Source organism: Vombatus ursinus, unplaced genomic scaffold, assembly GCF_900497805.2.
Source record: "Vombatus ursinus unplaced genomic scaffold, bare-nosed wombat genome assembly UNPS02014785.1, whole genome shotgun sequence".
NCBI classification, from domain to species: Eukaryota; Metazoa; Chordata; class Mammalia; order Diprotodontia; family Vombatidae; genus Vombatus; species Vombatus ursinus.
The window spans coordinates 13,832,306-13,851,112 of record NW_020954563.1 but is presented as its reverse complement, the minus strand read 5'-3'; the positions used below and the strand labels follow the sequence as shown (position 1 = coordinate 13,851,112).

The 18,807-nt window shown below is 43.6% G+C and overlaps 1 protein-coding gene across 1 annotated transcript in view; it reads right to left on the bottom strand.

Annotated features, from left to right (window-relative positions):
• COL23A1 (collagen type XXIII alpha 1 chain) overlaps positions 1 to 18,807 on the bottom strand; it is a 444,884-nt gene that overhangs the window by 32,531 nt on the left and 393,546 nt on the right. Inside the window, exons 6-8 of the mRNA XM_027867027.1 lie at positions 9,709 to 9,735; positions 7,302 to 7,328; positions 5,951 to 5,977 (exon numbers count right to left, since the gene is read on the bottom strand). Coding sequence (XP_027722828.1) covers positions 5,951 to 5,977; positions 7,302 to 7,328; positions 9,709 to 9,735 — 81 coding nt within the window. The remainder of the gene's footprint in view (positions 1 to 5,950; positions 5,978 to 7,301; positions 7,329 to 9,708; positions 9,736 to 18,807) is intronic.

Below are 18,807 nucleotides of genomic sequence, written 5' to 3'. Positions count from 1 at the left end.
GGGCCACATGTGGCCTTGAGGTCACAGGTTCCCTAGCCCTGGTCTACACCTAGTTTCTGCCATACTATTTTCAAGTTTTCCCATCAGTAAAATGATTTTCCTAAAGCACAGGTCTGATCACGATCATCCTTTACTCAACAAACTCCAATGGTTCCCTGTTGTCTTTAATATCAAATGTAAACTTCTGTTTGACTTTTAAAGTCCTTTCCAACCCAGCCCCAATTAGCCTCACCACTACTGTTATACATTACTCCCTTTCCCACACTTTAGTACAGCTAGACTAGCCTTCTTGCTGTTTCTTGAAAACCCCTCCATCTCTTATCTCTGCGTCTTTATGTTGGCTGTGTTTCTCCCACTCCATCCCTTTTACGCTGGCCTGGAATACTCCCTCACCTCATCTCTGTTTATGCCTAGTCCTTCGTTTCTTTAAAAATTCAGTTCAAGTGTTATCTTCTACATGAATCCTTTATTCATTCCCCACAACTGCTGGTGTACTACCTCCCCTCAAATTACCCAGTATTTATTTCATCTGTACTGACAGATATGTGTGCATATATATGAAAATATATATGCAAATATAAAAATACGTACACGTTTGTATGTGTATGTTTGCATACACATCTCCCTGATAGAACACCAACTCCATGAGGGCAGGAACTATTTCATTTTTGTCTCTATATTCCCCAGAACTTTGAAGGGCCTGGCACAGAGTGGATGCTTAATAATGAATGCTTATTCGATTTTCATGCTGCCTTTACCTGTTTCCAATGACTGTGTGATAAGCGCTTTGTAAACCTTAAAGAATTATGGAAATAGGAATTATTATCATTCTTCTAGTCATCTTTAGGTGGCTAGCCTAATGTACTGCTCATAGAAGTCACCTATACATTGTTAGGTGAAAGGAATTGAATTGTTGAAATGAATCTCTTCTTAAATTATGGTCTAAGTGGATCCAAAGAATAATAATAGCCCATAATGATAGTAAGCATTTATATGGTGCTTATTATGTGCCAGGGTGGCTAGGTGGCTTAGTGGATAGAGTGTTTGGCCTGAAGTCAAGGAGATTCATCTTCCTGAGTTAAAATTTGGCCTCAAGACACTTACCAGCTATGTGACCCTGGGCAAGTCACTTAATCCTGTTTGCCTTAGTTTCCTCATCTGTAAAATGAGCTGGAGAAGGAAATGGCAAACCACTCCAGAATCTCTCCCAAGAAAACCCCAAATGAGGTTACAAAGAGGTGAACGTGACTGAAAAAATAACTGAACAAGAACACATGTGCCAGGCACTGTGCTAAGAACTTTACAATTATTATCTCATTTGAATCTCACCACAACTCTGGGAGGCAGATACTATTATTATCTCCATTTTTCAGATCAGGAAACTGAGGCAAACAGAGGTTAAGTGGCATGCCCCAGGTGACTCATCTAGTAAGTGCCTGAGGCCAGATCCTGATTCCGAGCCCAGTGCTTTATCCACTGTACCACATAACTGCCCCAAGGAGGAGTATTTCAGTTGCCAAGTCCTGCCATTTCTACCTCTACAATATATTTTGTTTTTCTTCCTTTCAATTTCCACTGCTGCCAACTAACCTCAGGTCCCCTCACACTTCTTTTCACTCAGACTATTGCAATAATCTCCAAACTGGCCTTCCTGCCTCTAGTCTCTTTTGTCCACTCATCCCTTGTGTAACTGCTGGAGTAATTGTTCTAACATGCCTCTCTGGTCATGCCACTTTGCAAAAACCTTTGGTGGCTCCTACTGCTTATGAATCAAGTATAAACTCTGGTCCTGGCATTCGATGCCCTGCAGAGTATGGCTCCAACCTGCTTTTCAAGCCTTACCTTACATTATTCCCCCTTTGTTGTTGTTCAGTCATGTCTGACTCTTCATGATTCCATTTGGGATTTTCTTGGCGAAGATACTGGAGCGGTTTGCCATTTCCTTCTCCAGATCATTTTACAGATGAGGAAACTGAGGCAAACAGGGTTAAGGGACTTACCCAGGGTCATGCAGCTAGGAAGTGTCTGAGGCTAGATTTGAACTTAGGAAGATGAGTCTTCCTGACTCCAGGCCATTAGGCTGCATTAATAGAAAGTCTGGTTGGTATGCAGATATATAACTAAAAGATAGAATAGGAGAGTGGATAGAAGGCTGACTGCAGAGCCACAATGATCTGTGTTCAAGTTCTGCCTCTGACACATCCTGGCTGTGTGACCCTGGGCAAAGTGCTTAACTTCTCAGGGCTCTGGGCAGCTCTAAGTTGCAGAGAAGGTCCTAAGCTGCATTGGTAGAGGGAGTTCCCTCACCTGAAGGTCCCTATCTGAATGAAATCACAGTTGTATTCCTAGCCCATGCATGGTCCAGAATGAGGAAGGAGGCAATATCATTGGCCTCTGCCCTAACCAGAATCCATCTCTGTCCACTTTGGGTCACCACATTTTTGGAAGGACAAACCGAGGTGTGTCCAGAAAGGGTGACTGGAATGGAGACTTGAAAGCATGTTATGTAATCAATCAATTAATCAACCAACAAGCATTTATTTAACACTTACTAAGTGCCAGGCACCCTGTTAAGTTCTGAGAATTCAGAGAAAAAGTGGAAACTGTCCCCACCCTCAAGGCTTACATTCTAATTGGATGAGAAAACATATTCCTAAAGTGGAGGACATGAGATACAGAGTAGATGAAATACAGCCATGAAGGGGAAGGTCCTGGCAGCTGGCAGAACCTGGAAAGAGCTAGGAATACTTAGCTTGGACAAAAGAGGCTGAGGTTGGAAAGGGAATATTTTTGATCACTGTTTTTAACTCTCTGAAGGGCTGTCCTGGAGATGAGTGATTAGCCTTATTCTGCTTGGCCTCATTGGGCAATAGGACCAGTGGGTAGAAGTCAGAGGGAGGTAGACACTGGCTCAATATAAGGAAAGATTTCCTAACACTCCGAGCTGTCTTGAAGGGTGAGGTTGTTTGTTCCCTATCTCTGGAAATCTTTAAGGAGAAGCTGGAGTACAGACTACTTGTTGGGTTATTTGAGTTTGGGGTAGGTTGGCTTAGATAACCTTAAATTTTATTTCCAGCTCTGACATCCTGGGACTCTAGATCTGACTGTGGGTATGAAAACTGCAAGAATGAGAAGACGCTGGCAGACCTTTCATGGCACTGCACACATCCTGTGCAATTGTGGAGCTGGCTGACCCCATGGGCACAAGGTCACGGGGCCAGAGGGTACAGGCACTGGCCCCCAGAGTTTGGAATACAGCAGGAAGCTGAGCATTAAAAGAAGCTTTTACATGCTGTTGTTTTGGAAGAGAAAGGAAACCATTCAGTTTAATTCAAGTGCAGATTCTCTTTGTTTCTCCCATATGTTCTGCCCATGTGCTCTCTATTTCCAGGGGTGATTTCAAGACCCATCAACAAAGGCTAATCTGGCTCTACCATTGGCTGGGAAGACTCAAGTCTGGAGCTCAGTATCTCCATCTTTCCAGTTTCAGTGGAAACTGAAGCTTGGTGTTAGTATTCACCACTATAATGTATGAATTCCAGAAATGCCTGCCACTCTCAAATCCTTGGCTTCAAGGATGCATGGGACCCTACTATTGCCAGTGATTAAGGACAAACCACAGGGAAGATCCCTTCTGGGGAAAGTGGGTGTGCCAAAATAATGATCACACAGTGGTTTTGTAAGATCTAGCCATAGTTCATCCACCTACCAAATTTCCAAAATATATGGATTAATTTAGTCTTGAATGCATTAGGAGATTCAGTCAGAAGGCAGAATAGCAAACAGGAAGTTGTACATTCACCATATTCACTGCAGATCTACTTTGAGGATTCCAATACGGAATATATATCCCTGCTGGTGATTAAGGACAAACAGTGGGGCCTAGAAACAAAACTCTCTCAGGGAAAAAGGACATGGTCAAAATCATGAAGACAGTAAGGATAAACCAGAGGGCATCTGGGGCAAAGAGGAGTTTGGAGTTTATTGGAACAGTTCCAAGGCTGGGCAGGGGGGTCAGTACACAGAGCATATTGGGGAGATTGAGAGCATGCTATGAAGGGGAGAAGGATGTGCCAGAGAAGATGATTTGTCCCAAGTGACTTCCTTACCCGAGACAGTATTTTTAAAAATGTCATCGTTAACAATTAGAGCTAAATTTCTAGCTTAAGACTCATTTGAGGAAAATGCATTGCAGCAATCTAGTTAAAACCAAATGGTGAACAAACACAACAAACACTATTATGTCCCAATCTGCCTCTTTTAGGTGCAAACCTAAAATCTGAGCAAATGTGGAGAGCCTGGCTTCCTATGACCTATTCTAACATAGCAGCTACCTAAGTACAAACATGTTCCTAAGGAAAATCATTGAGCTTTCTTTCTTGGAGGAAATCTCATGCACAGATTTGAAAACAGAATAGGAAAAGCACTTATTCATCACTTTATGCAGAGAAAGGAATCTGCATTTGTTCTATTTAAACAGGCTTAAAAAAAACAAAAAACAAAAAACACACAAACTACCTAGCTACCAAGTACTCTGTGTAAAAGGAGAGGGGGTAAATCTTAAAGAAGATAATGATACAAAGCACTTTGGAACTCTTAGAGCAGAATAGGAATGCTAAGTGTGGCAGTGACTGTCCCATGGAACATGCTCATTCAGGTTGCTCCCAGGGGAGCTTTGGGGGCTACTTCTGGCCATGTGGTGACCAAGTATTGAAAGGACTTTGTGTTTTGACAGGATATGACGAACCCTGAGTGGTCCTTTGGCCCTTCCTCTGGTATGTATGTGACAGTGTAGTATTGGGGTGGTGGTGCTGTGTCAGTTAAAAGAAGACACAGGGACAGCTAGGTGGCATAATGGATAGAGCACCGGCCCTGAAATCAGGAGGACCTGAATTCAAATCCAGCCTCAGACACCTAACACTCACTAGCTGTGTGACCCTGGGCAAGTCACTTAACCCCATTGCCTAGCCAAAAAAAAAAAAAAGACACAGCTTCTGGCTCTGGCTCTCTTGTCTCAGCTCTTAGAGTAGCATCATGTCACTGAGAGACTTTCCAGTGAATGTGGAATTCCATTAGATTATAAGCTTCTTAAGGGGAAGGGGTACCTTTTGCTTCTTTTTTGGATTCCCAGAGCTTAGCATGGTGCCTGGCATGGAGCAGGTACTTAATAAATCCTTATTGATTAATTGATTGAATGGCTGGCTTTTTCCATCTCAGCATCTTGGAGACCTCATTCAGGTGGCTACTAATACAGGTAGCTTTTTGAGCTTGTGTCTGTCTGGGCTCTTGGCTGCCTTTGTCGTGTGTGTGTGTGTGTGTGTGTGTGTGTGTGTGTGTGTGTGTGTGTGTCTTCCCTCTGATCTTAGGAGAATGGATGTATCTGGACTTTGAGGTAACCTTGTAAGTTCTAGAGGTCCAGAGGGCCCTGGGTCCCATTGGGTCAGAGCCAAATGATGGCAGGGGAGAAATCTCCCCGGAAACTACATCAGCTCTCTCAGAAATGATGGCTCTCTGCACTAGCATCCCCACAAATGTATTTGCTTGGTATGTATTTTTAACTTATTTATATGTGTACACATTTTCCCTGAGAGAATGTAAATTCCTTAAAGATGGGGAATTTTTTTTGTCTTTGTAGCCCTAGAATCTAGCTTAGTGTTTGGCATAGAGTAGGTCCTTACTAAGTGCCCATTGACTGATTGACTGATTACATCAAAATCTACAAGGTGGGTGGGTTTTAGAAATTAGCTACTAAGCTCTCTCAGTAAAAGAGAATTCTGAGATAATAGGTAAAAAGTGCTTTGGAAAACTTGAAGGTGTTTTTGGAAATGTCGGTAACCGTTATCATTGTGGTTGTGATGAGGATGGCATCTGGCTACTTAAGCTTAGCCTATAAAGGAGGCATATGCTCCAGGGTTTCAGGCACGTTAAAGTTCATTCAATAGAGACTTACCCGTGGGCCGAAGTCTCCTGGCTCTCCCTGTGGATCACAAAACAATGACAAGTCAGTATTCAGCAGTGGTGGGAGCTTCTGCCATTAGCCCAAATTTCTTAGCAGGATCATGGGACCTGGAGCAGGAAGGGACCTTAGACAGTCTGTAGTCTGGAGGACCAAACATGGAGCCTCAAAACTCCAGAGTGTTGCCTGAACTAGATTAAAATGTAATTGGGAAATGTTTAACAAAATAAAAAAAATACAATGTAACATAATGTTTATTTGTAGTGTTCTAAGTCAATATGTAGCCTGCAAAGATTTGTTTCTATTTAAACCTGACACTACTGCTTTTGTCAAACCCCTTTATTTTACAGATGGTGAAACTGGGATCCAGAGAGGAAAACTGCTTTGCTTAAGATCATACAGTTAATGACAGGAGAGCAGGGAAGGTAATTCAGGCCTTTTGGCTTTAAATTTGGTCCTCTTTCTTTGATATCCCATGTCAAGTCTACTAAAGATTCCTTCCCCAGGAGTTGGGAAAATTCTTCAAATCCAATTCAGCAAACATGAGTTAGGGCCCACTCATTGGAGGAGATACAAAATTTAGCTGGGATTCATTCTCTGCCCTCATGAAGCTTTTTGTCGTTCAGTCATTTCAATTATGTCTGACTCTTGGTGACCCTATTTGGAGTTTTCTTGGCAACTCCTGGAGTGGTTTGCCATTTCCTTCTGTAGCTCATTTTACAGATAAGGAAACTGAGGCAAACTGGGTTAAGTGACTAGCTCAGGGTCACACTACTAGGAAGTGTCTGAAGCCTGATTTGAACTCCGGTGTCCCTGACTCCAGGCCTGGTGCTCAATCCACCGTATCACCTAGCCGCCCCGTAGTGAACTGAGAGGTTAGATAAGCTGGAGGGACCTTCATTCCCTAAATCCTAAGATTTCTACCAAACCATTCAAGCTGTCATGTCCTCTGATATTACGATCTATCACCATGTCCCACACCAAGATTGTTTCATCTGAAGAGATCTTTTAAAATATCTGCTTCTGAGGAGGACTAAACAGTAGAGAACTAAGTATATGTGTAGTAGAAGCTATACTTTATGCCAGAGGGAGCCTTGGACTGGTTGTATGCCTTAGCTACTAAGTGGCTGTGTGACCTTAGGCAAGTCTTGCCTTTACCATTACCTTGGCTGGAAAAAATGAGGGTGTATGACTAGAAAGTTCCTAGGGGTCCTTCTGGCTCCAATGGCCTATGGTTCTATGAAGTTCTAAGAGGGCATCTCTCTGCTCTTTCCTCTCTCTACTCTTCCTTTCCTCACATATTTACATTACTTAAAGAGATTCTTCTGTTCCTATGCCAACTTACCTTTTCACCTTTAGGTCCCGGCAATCCCTAAAGAAACGAGGACAGAACAAGACAGTGGCTTGTCAGTTATGAGGATACCAGAACACACTTGCCTCTTCAGCTTTTGGGCTGGGGTTTTTCTTGCTGTCTGGTTTGGGCATCCAAGAGCTCAGAGAGTAGGTGCCTTGGAGGCCAAATAAGGCCAGCACAAGGCTTAGCAGTTAATTAACAAGCAGTCCATGTGCACAGAACAAGAGTGACCTCTGATCCCGGGCCTACTCCAAGTAAGCCTCCTCCTCCTTTGCTTGCTTGTACATGATTGACAGCCAGGGTTCTAAGCATCTGGTCACCCCTGGAAGGCCCAGGAATGGGGCTAGGTGGTAGATCCCTGGCAAGGACACACCTGTTTCCTCTCTCTACCCAACACAATGCCCCCAAACTAAAGAAGGAGAGGAAAAAAAAGCATTTTTCTAATTACAACATCATGTGCTGTGAACTTCATTCAGGACCTTTGCAAAGAGAAAGAGTAAACCATTTCTAAGTGCACAGGCTCAGCAGGGACTGATTCGAGTATGTTTTTCTCAGTTAGCCATCTGTTTGAAATAAGCCAGATGGATGGGCAGCTTTTTTTTTTTTTTTTGCAAACCTGGTGCTTTGAGTTCATGTCTCCTGAAGGGGATCTCTGGGGGCAGAAGCAGTGAGACTAAGGGGACCCCCGAAGTGAGGCCTGACTTTGATGTGCTCCAGATTGCATCTTCAGGCCCTAAGGAACCCCTTTCCTTCCATTCATTGCAAAGGCCAGGGTTTCCTTAGTAGAGACCCCAGGAGGAAGCTGGGTGAGAAGGTGGCCACATGTGGGACCACACAAGGGGTGCACAAGGGCACACAGTTCTCATGGTCAGCCTGTGTCTATGCACTCGGACTCTAGGCATGCTCTTTGTTCTCCTGGCTAATGATCAGATCTGGAATGGATCAAATAGGGCAATGTATGTAAAGGTCTTCAGAACCCTAAAAGAGCTACAGAAATGTGGACTATTATTATTATTAACAAAAATATCATCAGAATCACAAAAGAAAGATAGTGGAACAGCAACTTGTCCTAGGATTGTTTCTAGCTGAACTCCATCAAACAGAAAGAGGAGAAGATCAGAATAATAATGGACTGGTAGGGAGCTTCCTGTCACTGGAAGTCATGGTATCTTAACAGTTAGGGCTGGAAGGGAGCCAACTCTCTTACTTTAAAGAGGAAGGAATGGAGGCCCAGAGACTAGTCCTGTCCAAGGTCACTTAAGTGGTGAAGAGGAGAAGTGAGATTCAAACTTGGGTCCTCTGACACCACATCCACCATAGCGATGTGGTATAGGGAACTCAGACATTGGGCAGGAGGCCAGACTATAGAATGTCCCTTCCACTTTGGAAATAATTTTATTTTTTATTTTTTCCCCATATCATTTTGTTTATTAGGTAGAGTAGGCCTCATGAACCTTTTTTTATTTTTGGTATAATAATTGAATCTCTATTATATGTACGTTTTTTTTTTTTCAAGAAAAAAATATACATTAAGTTTAACATGATAACATTGAGATTGCCCTGGTTATCATATCTATTCTTCAATTTCTTTCTGATTTCTTCTGTATAATTTTTTATGTGTGTTACCAGCTTTTAAAATTTTTTTCTTTATTTAAAAAATATTTTATTTCCCCCAGGTACATGTAAAGACAATTTTTAACATTTATTTAAAAATGTTTTGAGTTCTAAATTTTCCCTCTCCCTCCCTCACTTCTCCCCTTGGTCTCATATGCTTTTACAAGAGCCTTTAAAACACAAATTACTAATTAATCCCAACTTGAGGAAGGTAGGATCTGGTAATGGGCTCATCTTAGGGAAAGCAGGGTCAGCTTGACTTCATTTTGGTTGGCACTTTGACCAGTTCAAGAATGCTCAGAATGGAATAAAGAACAAGTGAGAGTGAAGAGTAGAAAGGGAAGCCAGGCAAAAAATAGTGGCAGCTTCTGGGCTAGGGCTTCATTGTGGGACTCCTTTAGTGGCATGGGAATTCCCAGAAGATCAGACACTCCCACATTCTAATGTGACTATTCAAAATGAATCCTAATGCCAAACACAACCAATTTATAGTGTAAACTTCAGTTTTGGAACATCTGGGGCTTGGCTTTCCTGCCTGGATAATGGAGAATTGATTATTAGTCAACTAATTAAGAAAATAATGAAGAAGGAACATAGGATTGTTCATTCTGGCTTTGCCACTGTTGGCAGGAACTCTCTAAACCTATCAGCATCTCTGAGGTGGGACAAAGTCCAGCAGAGAATGTCCAAACAGTGTTTCAAGCTCATCTCTTTGAGGTCAGTGAGTGGAGATCTGTGGAAGCTTCCAACATGACCTTTTAGAATCTGTTTCTGCCATGCTTACCGGCTTGCCATCCAATCCCAGTGGTCCCTGGAAAACAACAGAAAGTCCAGATATTACTAAGAGCGGAAAAAGTTTGCATTCATTGATTTTGGATGATTTCTTTAAACAAGGAGACAAAAGCTTGGCCCTGATTCTTTATGCATTCAGAATGTGTTTCATCGGGTTTTTTTTGCGGTGTGGTGGTGGAGGGGTATTCTCTTTGTTATGGACTGTGCCAGGGAACAGCAGAGCAGGGAAAATGCCAAATAACACAAGATGTAGATCCCTAAGAGAGGGGGAAGGCTCCAGATGGGAGATCCTGGCACCTCCCCAAGGAGGCATGGAGTTTGAATCTCCATGACCCCAAGATTGCCCTTGTGTGATCCCTGGCACTGAAGCCCTGGTTCAAGGGATTCTGGAAGTCACCAAGTACAGTCCCTCCACAGTGTGGCCATGCTAACCATGAGATCTGACTGGATGAAATTTCCATCATCATTCCCTTTTATTCAAATGAGTTATGAATTATAATTCAACACACCCTTCTTCCCCCTTCTCCCCAGCCTTCCCAGAAACATGTCCACACCCAGCTTGGCCTTTGAATCATGGCTCAACCATTTCACTGGAGGCAGGAGATCTAGGTTGAAGTTCTTGATTGGTCACTTATTAACTGTGACCTTGGGAGAAGTTAGTGTGGTATAGTGAAAGGAGCACTAAGGCAGGAGACCAGCTTTTCAAATGCTGGCTTTCTCACTTGTTAGCCTTGTGACTTTGGCCAAATCACTATTCTCTCTGAGTCTCAGTTACCTCATCTGTAGAATGGGGAGAATGCTGTTTCAACTCCCTACCTCAGAGGGTTGTTGTGAAGAAATTGCTTGGTAAAAATTGAAATGATATAAAAATGTCAACTCTCATGATTATGAAAAAGTCACTTCTTCCCCCAGGGCCTCAATTTCCTCACTTATAAAAATAAGCCCTGTTTTGCCTCCCTTTGAGGGTCTTTGTGTGGAAGAAGTGAGATAATAGTTGAGAAGCCCTTTGGAAATTAATTGTAAAGCAGCAGGTACATAAGAGTCAGGGATGGCTCTTATTTCTTGGCATTCTCCTCTGCTGTGTTCTGCTCAGCTCAGCAACAGCAGCATGGGGTAGGTGGCTAGCTCCCCATTCCCATAGTCCCATGGCTCCTGGGATAATCCTCACCAGGCTGACTGGGAGTGGCCTCTCCTGTAGGGTCAAGTGGTAAATGGCCGGTTTCCTTGGCTCGGTCTTTTAGGCTCTCCCAAGCTATGGAGCGGAGACGGCCAATTTGCCCAATTACATCAAATGATGTGTGACCATTCCGGAGGTGGCTCCATGCCCCCGGGGACTTAATGCAGGAAATCTATGCAATTTTGAAAATTGGTCATTTAGGGAGCCTATTAAGTGCTCTCGGCTGGTCTGAAGAGGGACACAGCTGCAATTTCACCGTCTGCGGGATATTCAGAGAGGAGACAACCAACCCTTGGGAGAACCCAAGAACTCTTCTGCCTAGGTCACTTCATGATCCACACATACCATTTCAGAGACAGGAAGGGACCTGAGAGGTCATCAGGTTCACCAATGCTGTCATTCTCAGCTTCTTTTTCCCTTGATCAATTCATAATAGAGTTGGCAAAACCTTTTGTCTTGTCCATCATATCGCCTCCACTTCCCCCCATGTAATTGCTCTGTGACCCCTTGCCTTCTGGCTTCTGTCCCTACCACATGACTGGAATTGCTCTCTTCCAGGTCAAAATATTCTCCTAATGGCCAAATCCAATGCCTTTTTCTAAGTCCTCCACCTTGACCTCTCTGCAGAATTGGACACCACTGACTACCCTTTTCCCTTCTGGATGCCTTCTCCTCCCTTGGCTGCTGGTGGTGACGTTACTTTCCCTTAGTTCTTCTCCAAGATTTCTCATTGCCCACTCTCAATCACCTTCATTGGATTATCTTCCAACTCCCCGCTTCCTAAATTTACTGACCCAAGACTTAGTCCTTCTCTCCTTTCTCTACCTGGCAAGTTTATCCACAGTCCTAGTTTTTATTATTATCTTTGTGTATAGAAAACTCACTCTCAAATCTCTTTCACACTCTGACCTCTCTCATGAGCTCAAACCTCACATTTTCAGCTTTCTATGGGACATCTGCACCTGTTTATGGGGATGGACCACTGGCACCTCCAATCTAACATGTCTCAAACTGAACATATCATCATCACCTGCAAACCACTGGTCCATCTAGATTTCCCTATTCCTCATTCTCCAAAGTAGGTGGCACAATGGATAGAGAAAGAGCTGGACCTGGAGTCAGGAAGACCTGAGTTCAAATCTGGCCTCAGACACTTACTGGTGAACTGTGTCACTTTAGGCAAATCACTTAATCACTGTTTCATTTTCCACAACTGTACAAAAGAATGGGGGTAATAATAGCACCTGCCTCCCAGGGTTTGTTGTGAGGATCAACTAAGATAATATTTGTAAAGTGCTTAGCACAGTGCTTGGCATATAGTAGGAGCTTAATAAATGCTTGTTTTCTTCCCTCCTCTTCTCGTCACTGAGGCTTGAAATATTATCTTGACTCTTCTCTCCCTCTCCCACATCCAGTCTGTAACCAAGTCAACTGGATACTCCCTTTCCAAGGTCTCCCTTCCCCTAAAATAGACCTTTATATGTCAGGACTAGACTATTGCAACAATCCTATTAATTTTTGAGGTCCATGATTGTAGGCATCCTTTAAAAATCATCTTTATATGTTTTCCCAATACGTAGCACAAGTTAGGTATGTAAAAAATGGTTGCTGAATGAATGAATGAATCATACATGAACAGTGTCATTGATTACATGGTCTCTTCCCCTCTAATCCTCCTGCACAGTTTACTGGCATCTTCCTAAAACACCTATTTTTACTTATCATTCTTCTGCTCAAAATCCTTTAGTGGCTCCCCATTGTTTAGAGGATAAAACCCCAACTTCTTATTTATCATTCAAGGTTCCACAATCTGTCCCCACCATACCTTATCTTCCAATGCTCCCCTAGTTTCAGGTTCCAAGTTGGATATTAAAGTACAGATAAAGAACATTTACCTTTTGTTCCATTCATTGGCACTCAGCTATTTGGTCTACACTGTCAGTCATTTTCTTATGTCTGAATCCTGACTCTCCAATTCTCCCTGCAAGTCCTGAGGGAGGGGGTCTGGGTCATCAATCAGTCAGTCAACAACTACCCTCCAACTGTTAGTCCCTAACAACCAGGTTAAGATCAGCCACGTGACCCTAGACAGTTTCTTTCTCTGTAAAATGAGGAGAATAATCCTTTTCCAGTTTCCTTCTCTGGCTGTTGTGAGGAGCAAGGAGGAAATTGATGGAGAAGTTTTCCATAAACTAAACTGTGAAGTAACAATGCATGATATTGGGTATCAGAGGAAGAAAAGTAGAGTCTTGGCAATGGCTGCTTGGATGGACTCACTGAAGACAGAATCTCAAGTGTAAGGGGTGGGAGTAGGAAGAGGAAAAGGTCATTCTGGCTCCTTAGGCAGTCCCAGGGGCCGGCACAATCTTTCCTTTAACTCTCTCTCCAACTTTCCCTCCTTTCCTCCATCCCCCTCCCCAGCTCTACCCTTTGAGAAAGAACACCTTCAATTAATTAAGCCTCTTAGTCCCAGCTGAGAGCAGTCACTTCCATCTGGGGTAAAGTGATTTATCTGTGGGGCCTGCTCTGCCTGCTTGGCCTTCTCAGCCCAGGCCGTCACATCACAGAGGAAATAAAGGTCTTCATTCAGCTCTAAACTCTACTTTAACCTCTTTTTAATTTTTGTTTGAATCGTGGGTTTAAAAAAAAATCTACCCAGATTTATAGATTGAAGTTTTTCCTCTATGATTTCCCAGTGCTGTGAGCGCACGCATCTTTCATAGGCCCAGCCTAGTGAGAGAGGCCTGGCCACACAGAGGGACAGTTTGCATTGTGGTTCAGACACATGGAGAGCATCGTTTCCAGGGCACATAGGAGAGCAGAGTGACCAGGACACAGGAGGGGCATTGGGCTCGGGACACACACAGAGAGGGCATTGTGCTCAGTTCCTACTGGAGTGCAGTATACTGGAGACATGCAGGAATGGGATATATGATGGACATTATGTCTGTTAGATAGAGAGGGCATGATACCCAAGATACATAGGATTTCAATGTGCTTAGGATGCATGGAAGGCACTATGCCCAGAACACACAGAGGATATCATGCCCAGGACATATAAAAAGACAGTGTGTCTGGGTTACATGAGCCATACTGTGCCCAGAGCACATCTGAGGGGCATGATGCCCTCAGGACATATAATTGTAAACAGGATATATAATGGTAATTATTCCCAAAGTATACTGGAAGATAATATTCCTGGTATACAGTATTCAAGAGGGAGATATGTCTGGGATACATGAAGGGCCATCATACTTGTGACATGCAGCTGCCTGGGATATATGGGGGGCATTTTGCCCAGGACCTATGGAAAGCCGGTGTGCCCATGACCCATGGAAGGTATTGTACTTGGAGTGCAGCATGCTCAGGGCATGCCCAGGGCAAGGTGGGGTGCCTGGGGGTGGCATTCTGGATTCCAGATAACCTGACCCAATGACCTCAGATGAATCAAGTTTGAAACCTGATAAATAAAGGTACGGGAGGCAGAAGGGAGCCATGATACCAGGGCTGATTGAGCCTGTTACTAAGAGGCCTGGAGTTGGAATACATTCTTTCTAGTAGTCAGGGGGAAAAAATTAAACAGGAATTTAAAGACACAGTGCTTTCATTTTTGTTTGGCTACATCTGGCTTTGATCACTGGTTGGTACCAAGACACCAAGTAGCATCTCAGGAAGAACAGGAGGGGGGTGCTGCCTGGGGCCTGGGAAAGGCACGGCCATCAGACCTTTGACCCCTGCCCTCAGTAGTGCATCGGATTCCTATTCTGTCTTCCAGTTTGTTAGCGATCCCTTCAGCTTTCTGTCACATAAAGATGTCACGTATGCCATCGTCCAGCTTACTGATGAAAGTATGTAACAGAAAAGGGCCAAGGATGGAGCCCTAAGGTCACCACCAGAGAGAGAGACCTCCCTCTGGGCTGGCATCAATTTCTTTGAGAAGAAAAAAAATGTCCATTTCATTTTAAAGCAAAATTTAAAACCCTACATAAACTTAAAATTTCTTTGCAATGAAATTTTGCCTTCCTAAACCTTAGCAGTAAATCCATTTTATACCTTCTCTCAAACCCACATGCAAAGGGTTTTAAGCGAAAATAGGGTTTGGATTAGGTGCCCAACGAAAAACCTGGCAAGAAAAACCACATCCTTCTACAGAAATAAGAGCAAGGGATAAATGTCAGCAGTCATGGGAGCTCAGACCCTACTTATACAGGGGACATTTCAGCAAGTGTGAATTTATATAAGAGTTGGTTTGTATAGGTGAAACCCACTTCTTGAAAAGCAGCCTCTTCCGTCCTATGTCCCACCCTGCCCTGTTCAGAAGAATAAACTGCAAACTGCAAATATGACCTGACAGCACTTCTTAGGAACAATCTTAAGGTCACCTCTCTCAGCAGCAGCTCCTCACTGAGCCTACTCATTCATTCATTCACTTATTCAGCATTTATTAAGTGCCCATCATGTGCAAAGCCCTGTATTTGGTGCTGGGATGAAGAAGCGATAAAGAAAAATAAATGATACAGACCCTGCCTTCAAGAAGCTTACAATCTAATGGGGGGGTATGACATAAGTATGATCCAAGTTAGGGAATGATAGGGGGAGGGGATATAAAGGAAAGATCTAGAAACCCAGACAAAGGGCTCCAGGAAAATATGAAAACCTACTTTCATCTGGGTGCCAAGGGAAGGATTCTGGAGGTGGTGATGGAGAAGGTAGCACCTGAGCTGTGCCTCACTACATACAGACCTGTTTTGATGAAAATGATACTTTTTATAGGTCCAAATGTCAGCATAAATATCAGAAACCTGCTGTTCTCTTGGGGCAACCCAGCTTATTTGCGGAGGCTCCAGCCCTTGGCTTATAGACCTTGGGGCTTAGAAAAAACTGAATGGATATTGTAGTCTCCCAACAATGATAGAGTGTGCAGTTATGAATAGAGCCCTTGGAAATTCCCAGCCCCATTTCCAATTCTCTGAGAAGCCTGAACTTGGATCTGTGTGTGGTTTGATCTGATGCAGAACAGACGTCTTGAGCCCAGCACGAGAAATGCCAAATATAAATATTTACACAGTAGAAGATGCCGCCTGGGACAGGCCTTTGGAATACATTAAACCAAAGCCTTGGCCCTTGGTTCACCAAGGATGCTGTCCACTTATCCCAGATGGTGTTGCTCTGGCAACAGGCACTTTCCCAATGGGCAACCAGCACAAGCCTACAAATCTGAGATATAGCTTCACTGCTCATCTCATCTTCCCTGATGCATGGGAAACTAACTGAAATGATTCGGGTTCTTGTGAGTATAGTGCAAAGAGCCCTGCACTAGGGTGGGAGGCAGCAGATTGGGTTCTAGACCCAGCTCTGACACTAATATACCATGTGACCTCCCCTCTCTGAGCCTCACTTTACCCTTCTGTAAGATGAAGATGGTGGACAAGATGCTTCCTAGGGTCTCTCCCAGCTCTGATGTTCTATGATGTTAATTTCTGGTTAGGTGGTAAACTCCCATGTGCAAGTCCAGGCAAGGGTGTAGACTTGCTTTTGGAATTACCTAACATATGATCAGTTAAAGGATCTGGGAACATTAAGACTAGAGAAGAGCTATGATATGGAATCCTACACACGGAGCTGGAAGGGGACCTCAGACGATATCTAGTTGGATAATTATTCTGTAACCTGTGGCTCAGCACTGCTGCTTTGGACTCACAAAGAATGGTTTCCATCTTGAAGGCTTCTTGCTTTTCACTCCATATCCCAGGTTTAGGTCCTGGGAAAAATCTGAATTTGTTTCTAACTCTCTACTAGGAGGGGTCTTCAATTCCCTCTGCAAGCATTAGGCCAGCAATAATTTAAACACAGAACACAGAAGGACTTACATCTGAACCTGGTTAACAAATTACAGTCTACCCTCCTATGTATGCTGTTTCTTCCTCCCTCACCTCATAAACTCACAACACTAATACAGAAATCCCAATAGCATGAATGTGGTTGAGGTCATCAGTGAAAAGGAGGAATCTGCATTTCTCCACTTGCTTGCTTCCCTCTGGGATCTGCTCATTCCTTTGCTCTGGTGTCCCCTGCCATCACTGCTACCATCTCTTAGCTCAGCTCCAAAATTGTCCCAGGCACGATGGCCCTGAGCTAATCCAGCGACTTCCCAATGCTTAGCCACCAGCCTTGAACTTCACCGCTGCCGACTCCTGCTCCCTGGTAGCCTTCTCCTACTCATGCACCGGTCCTTAACCATCCCCTCTGAACATCACAGAAAATAGAAGTCTGAAGCCTCTAGTGGAAGTTTGGTTTCTCTCAGCCTTGCACCTGGAGCATTCTAGGCAAGGTCTGCCCAAATCCTTTTGGAGCATGCCTACTAGAGTTCCAAAATGCTACAAAGATATGGAATCAGTCTATGATCTGAAAAGGAGTTGGGCTACTCTTGCAGTGAGAATGAGGAAAAATAATAGTATATCCAAGGAAATATGAAGAGAACCAGAGGAAGTCCACTAGCAGAGATGTCAAATTCCTGGCTCACAAAACTCCTGAGTGAAGTCTGAACAAGATTAAAATGTGTTTAATGGAATAAGTAAAAATACAATACAGCACCGATGATGTTAAATTGTGGTTTTCTAAGTCAATACGTGGCTCATAAGGATCCGTTTCTATTTGAGCTTAACACCTGGCATATTAGGCAGATCTGCAATGAAGGATTTATAGAAATACGTAGGCAAGAATTAGGTAAGATGAGAACATGCAGATGGATTGCAACCTACACCAGCAGATGGCGTGTCCACATTAATTAAATCACTGATGCAGAGTCATAGGCTCATAGAGTCAGAAGGAACCTCCTGGCTCAGTTAGTCTAGTTTGTGATCGGGTATCACAAATGTGCTCTACAACATGCCTAGTAAATAGCCATCCAAATTATACTTAGATGCCTCCAGGAACAGGGAACCACTATCTACCGACATGGCCCATTGGATTTTGGGGCAGCTCTGATTTTGAAAAAGTATGTCCTTACATTGAACTAAAATATGTCTATCTACCCACTGCTTCTAGTCCTGATTTTGTGAACCAAGCACAACAAGACTAGTCAGCTTGGAAGAACACTGCCTCTTGTGTCAGAGGACTTGGGTTCAAATCCTGCTAGTGTGACCTTGGGTAAGTCATCATTCCTCTTGGCCTCGGTTTCCTCATCTGTTAAATGAACAGATTGGTCTAGATGGCCTCTAAGGTTCCTTCCAGCTCAAATCTACAAAGTTATGTTCATTCTAGTAAGTTGAAAGGGAAGCTGATATTTTGGAGAACTTGCTTGGAACTCATCTTTAGGGGCAGATTCCTTCTGCAAAACAGAGAATGAATGACGCAGAAACTGTGGATGGTGTGTATGTGTGTATGTGTGTGTGTGTGTGTGTGTGTGTGTGTGTGTGTGTGTATCTGGAGGAGAAAACATCCATAGGTTAAGGCCAAATTTTCTCAGGACTGGCAGGTTTCTGTCTGTCACTCCATTGTTCTGTATTTACTGAATATCCCCTGTGCTGCTCTCTTTCTGGGTCTTTTCTCATGTACATATTGCAGGAAAATAAAAGTCTAAGATTGCACCAAAGGCTGCCTCCTAAGCAATGACCTCTCTGGAGTGTCTTGCAGGTCCCAGGCCAGCTATACCTTTGGGGCACAGGGGATGGAATTGGTGGAATGGACTCTGCTTTGCCCACCCACCTCAAGCATCCTTGGGGTGCTGTCCTGACAGCTGACCCTTTGGGGAGAATGTCTGATGGCCCCCAGCTGTTGCCTGGGGTGAAGAAATAGTTCTACATCCCCTTGGCTATTGGAAGCCTTGGGAATGGTCCAAGGTTGTCAGCACTTGCTGTCTGCCTGATGGCTTCCTTTTAGCTTTAAATAACTTCTTTCAACCACGATGAGCCA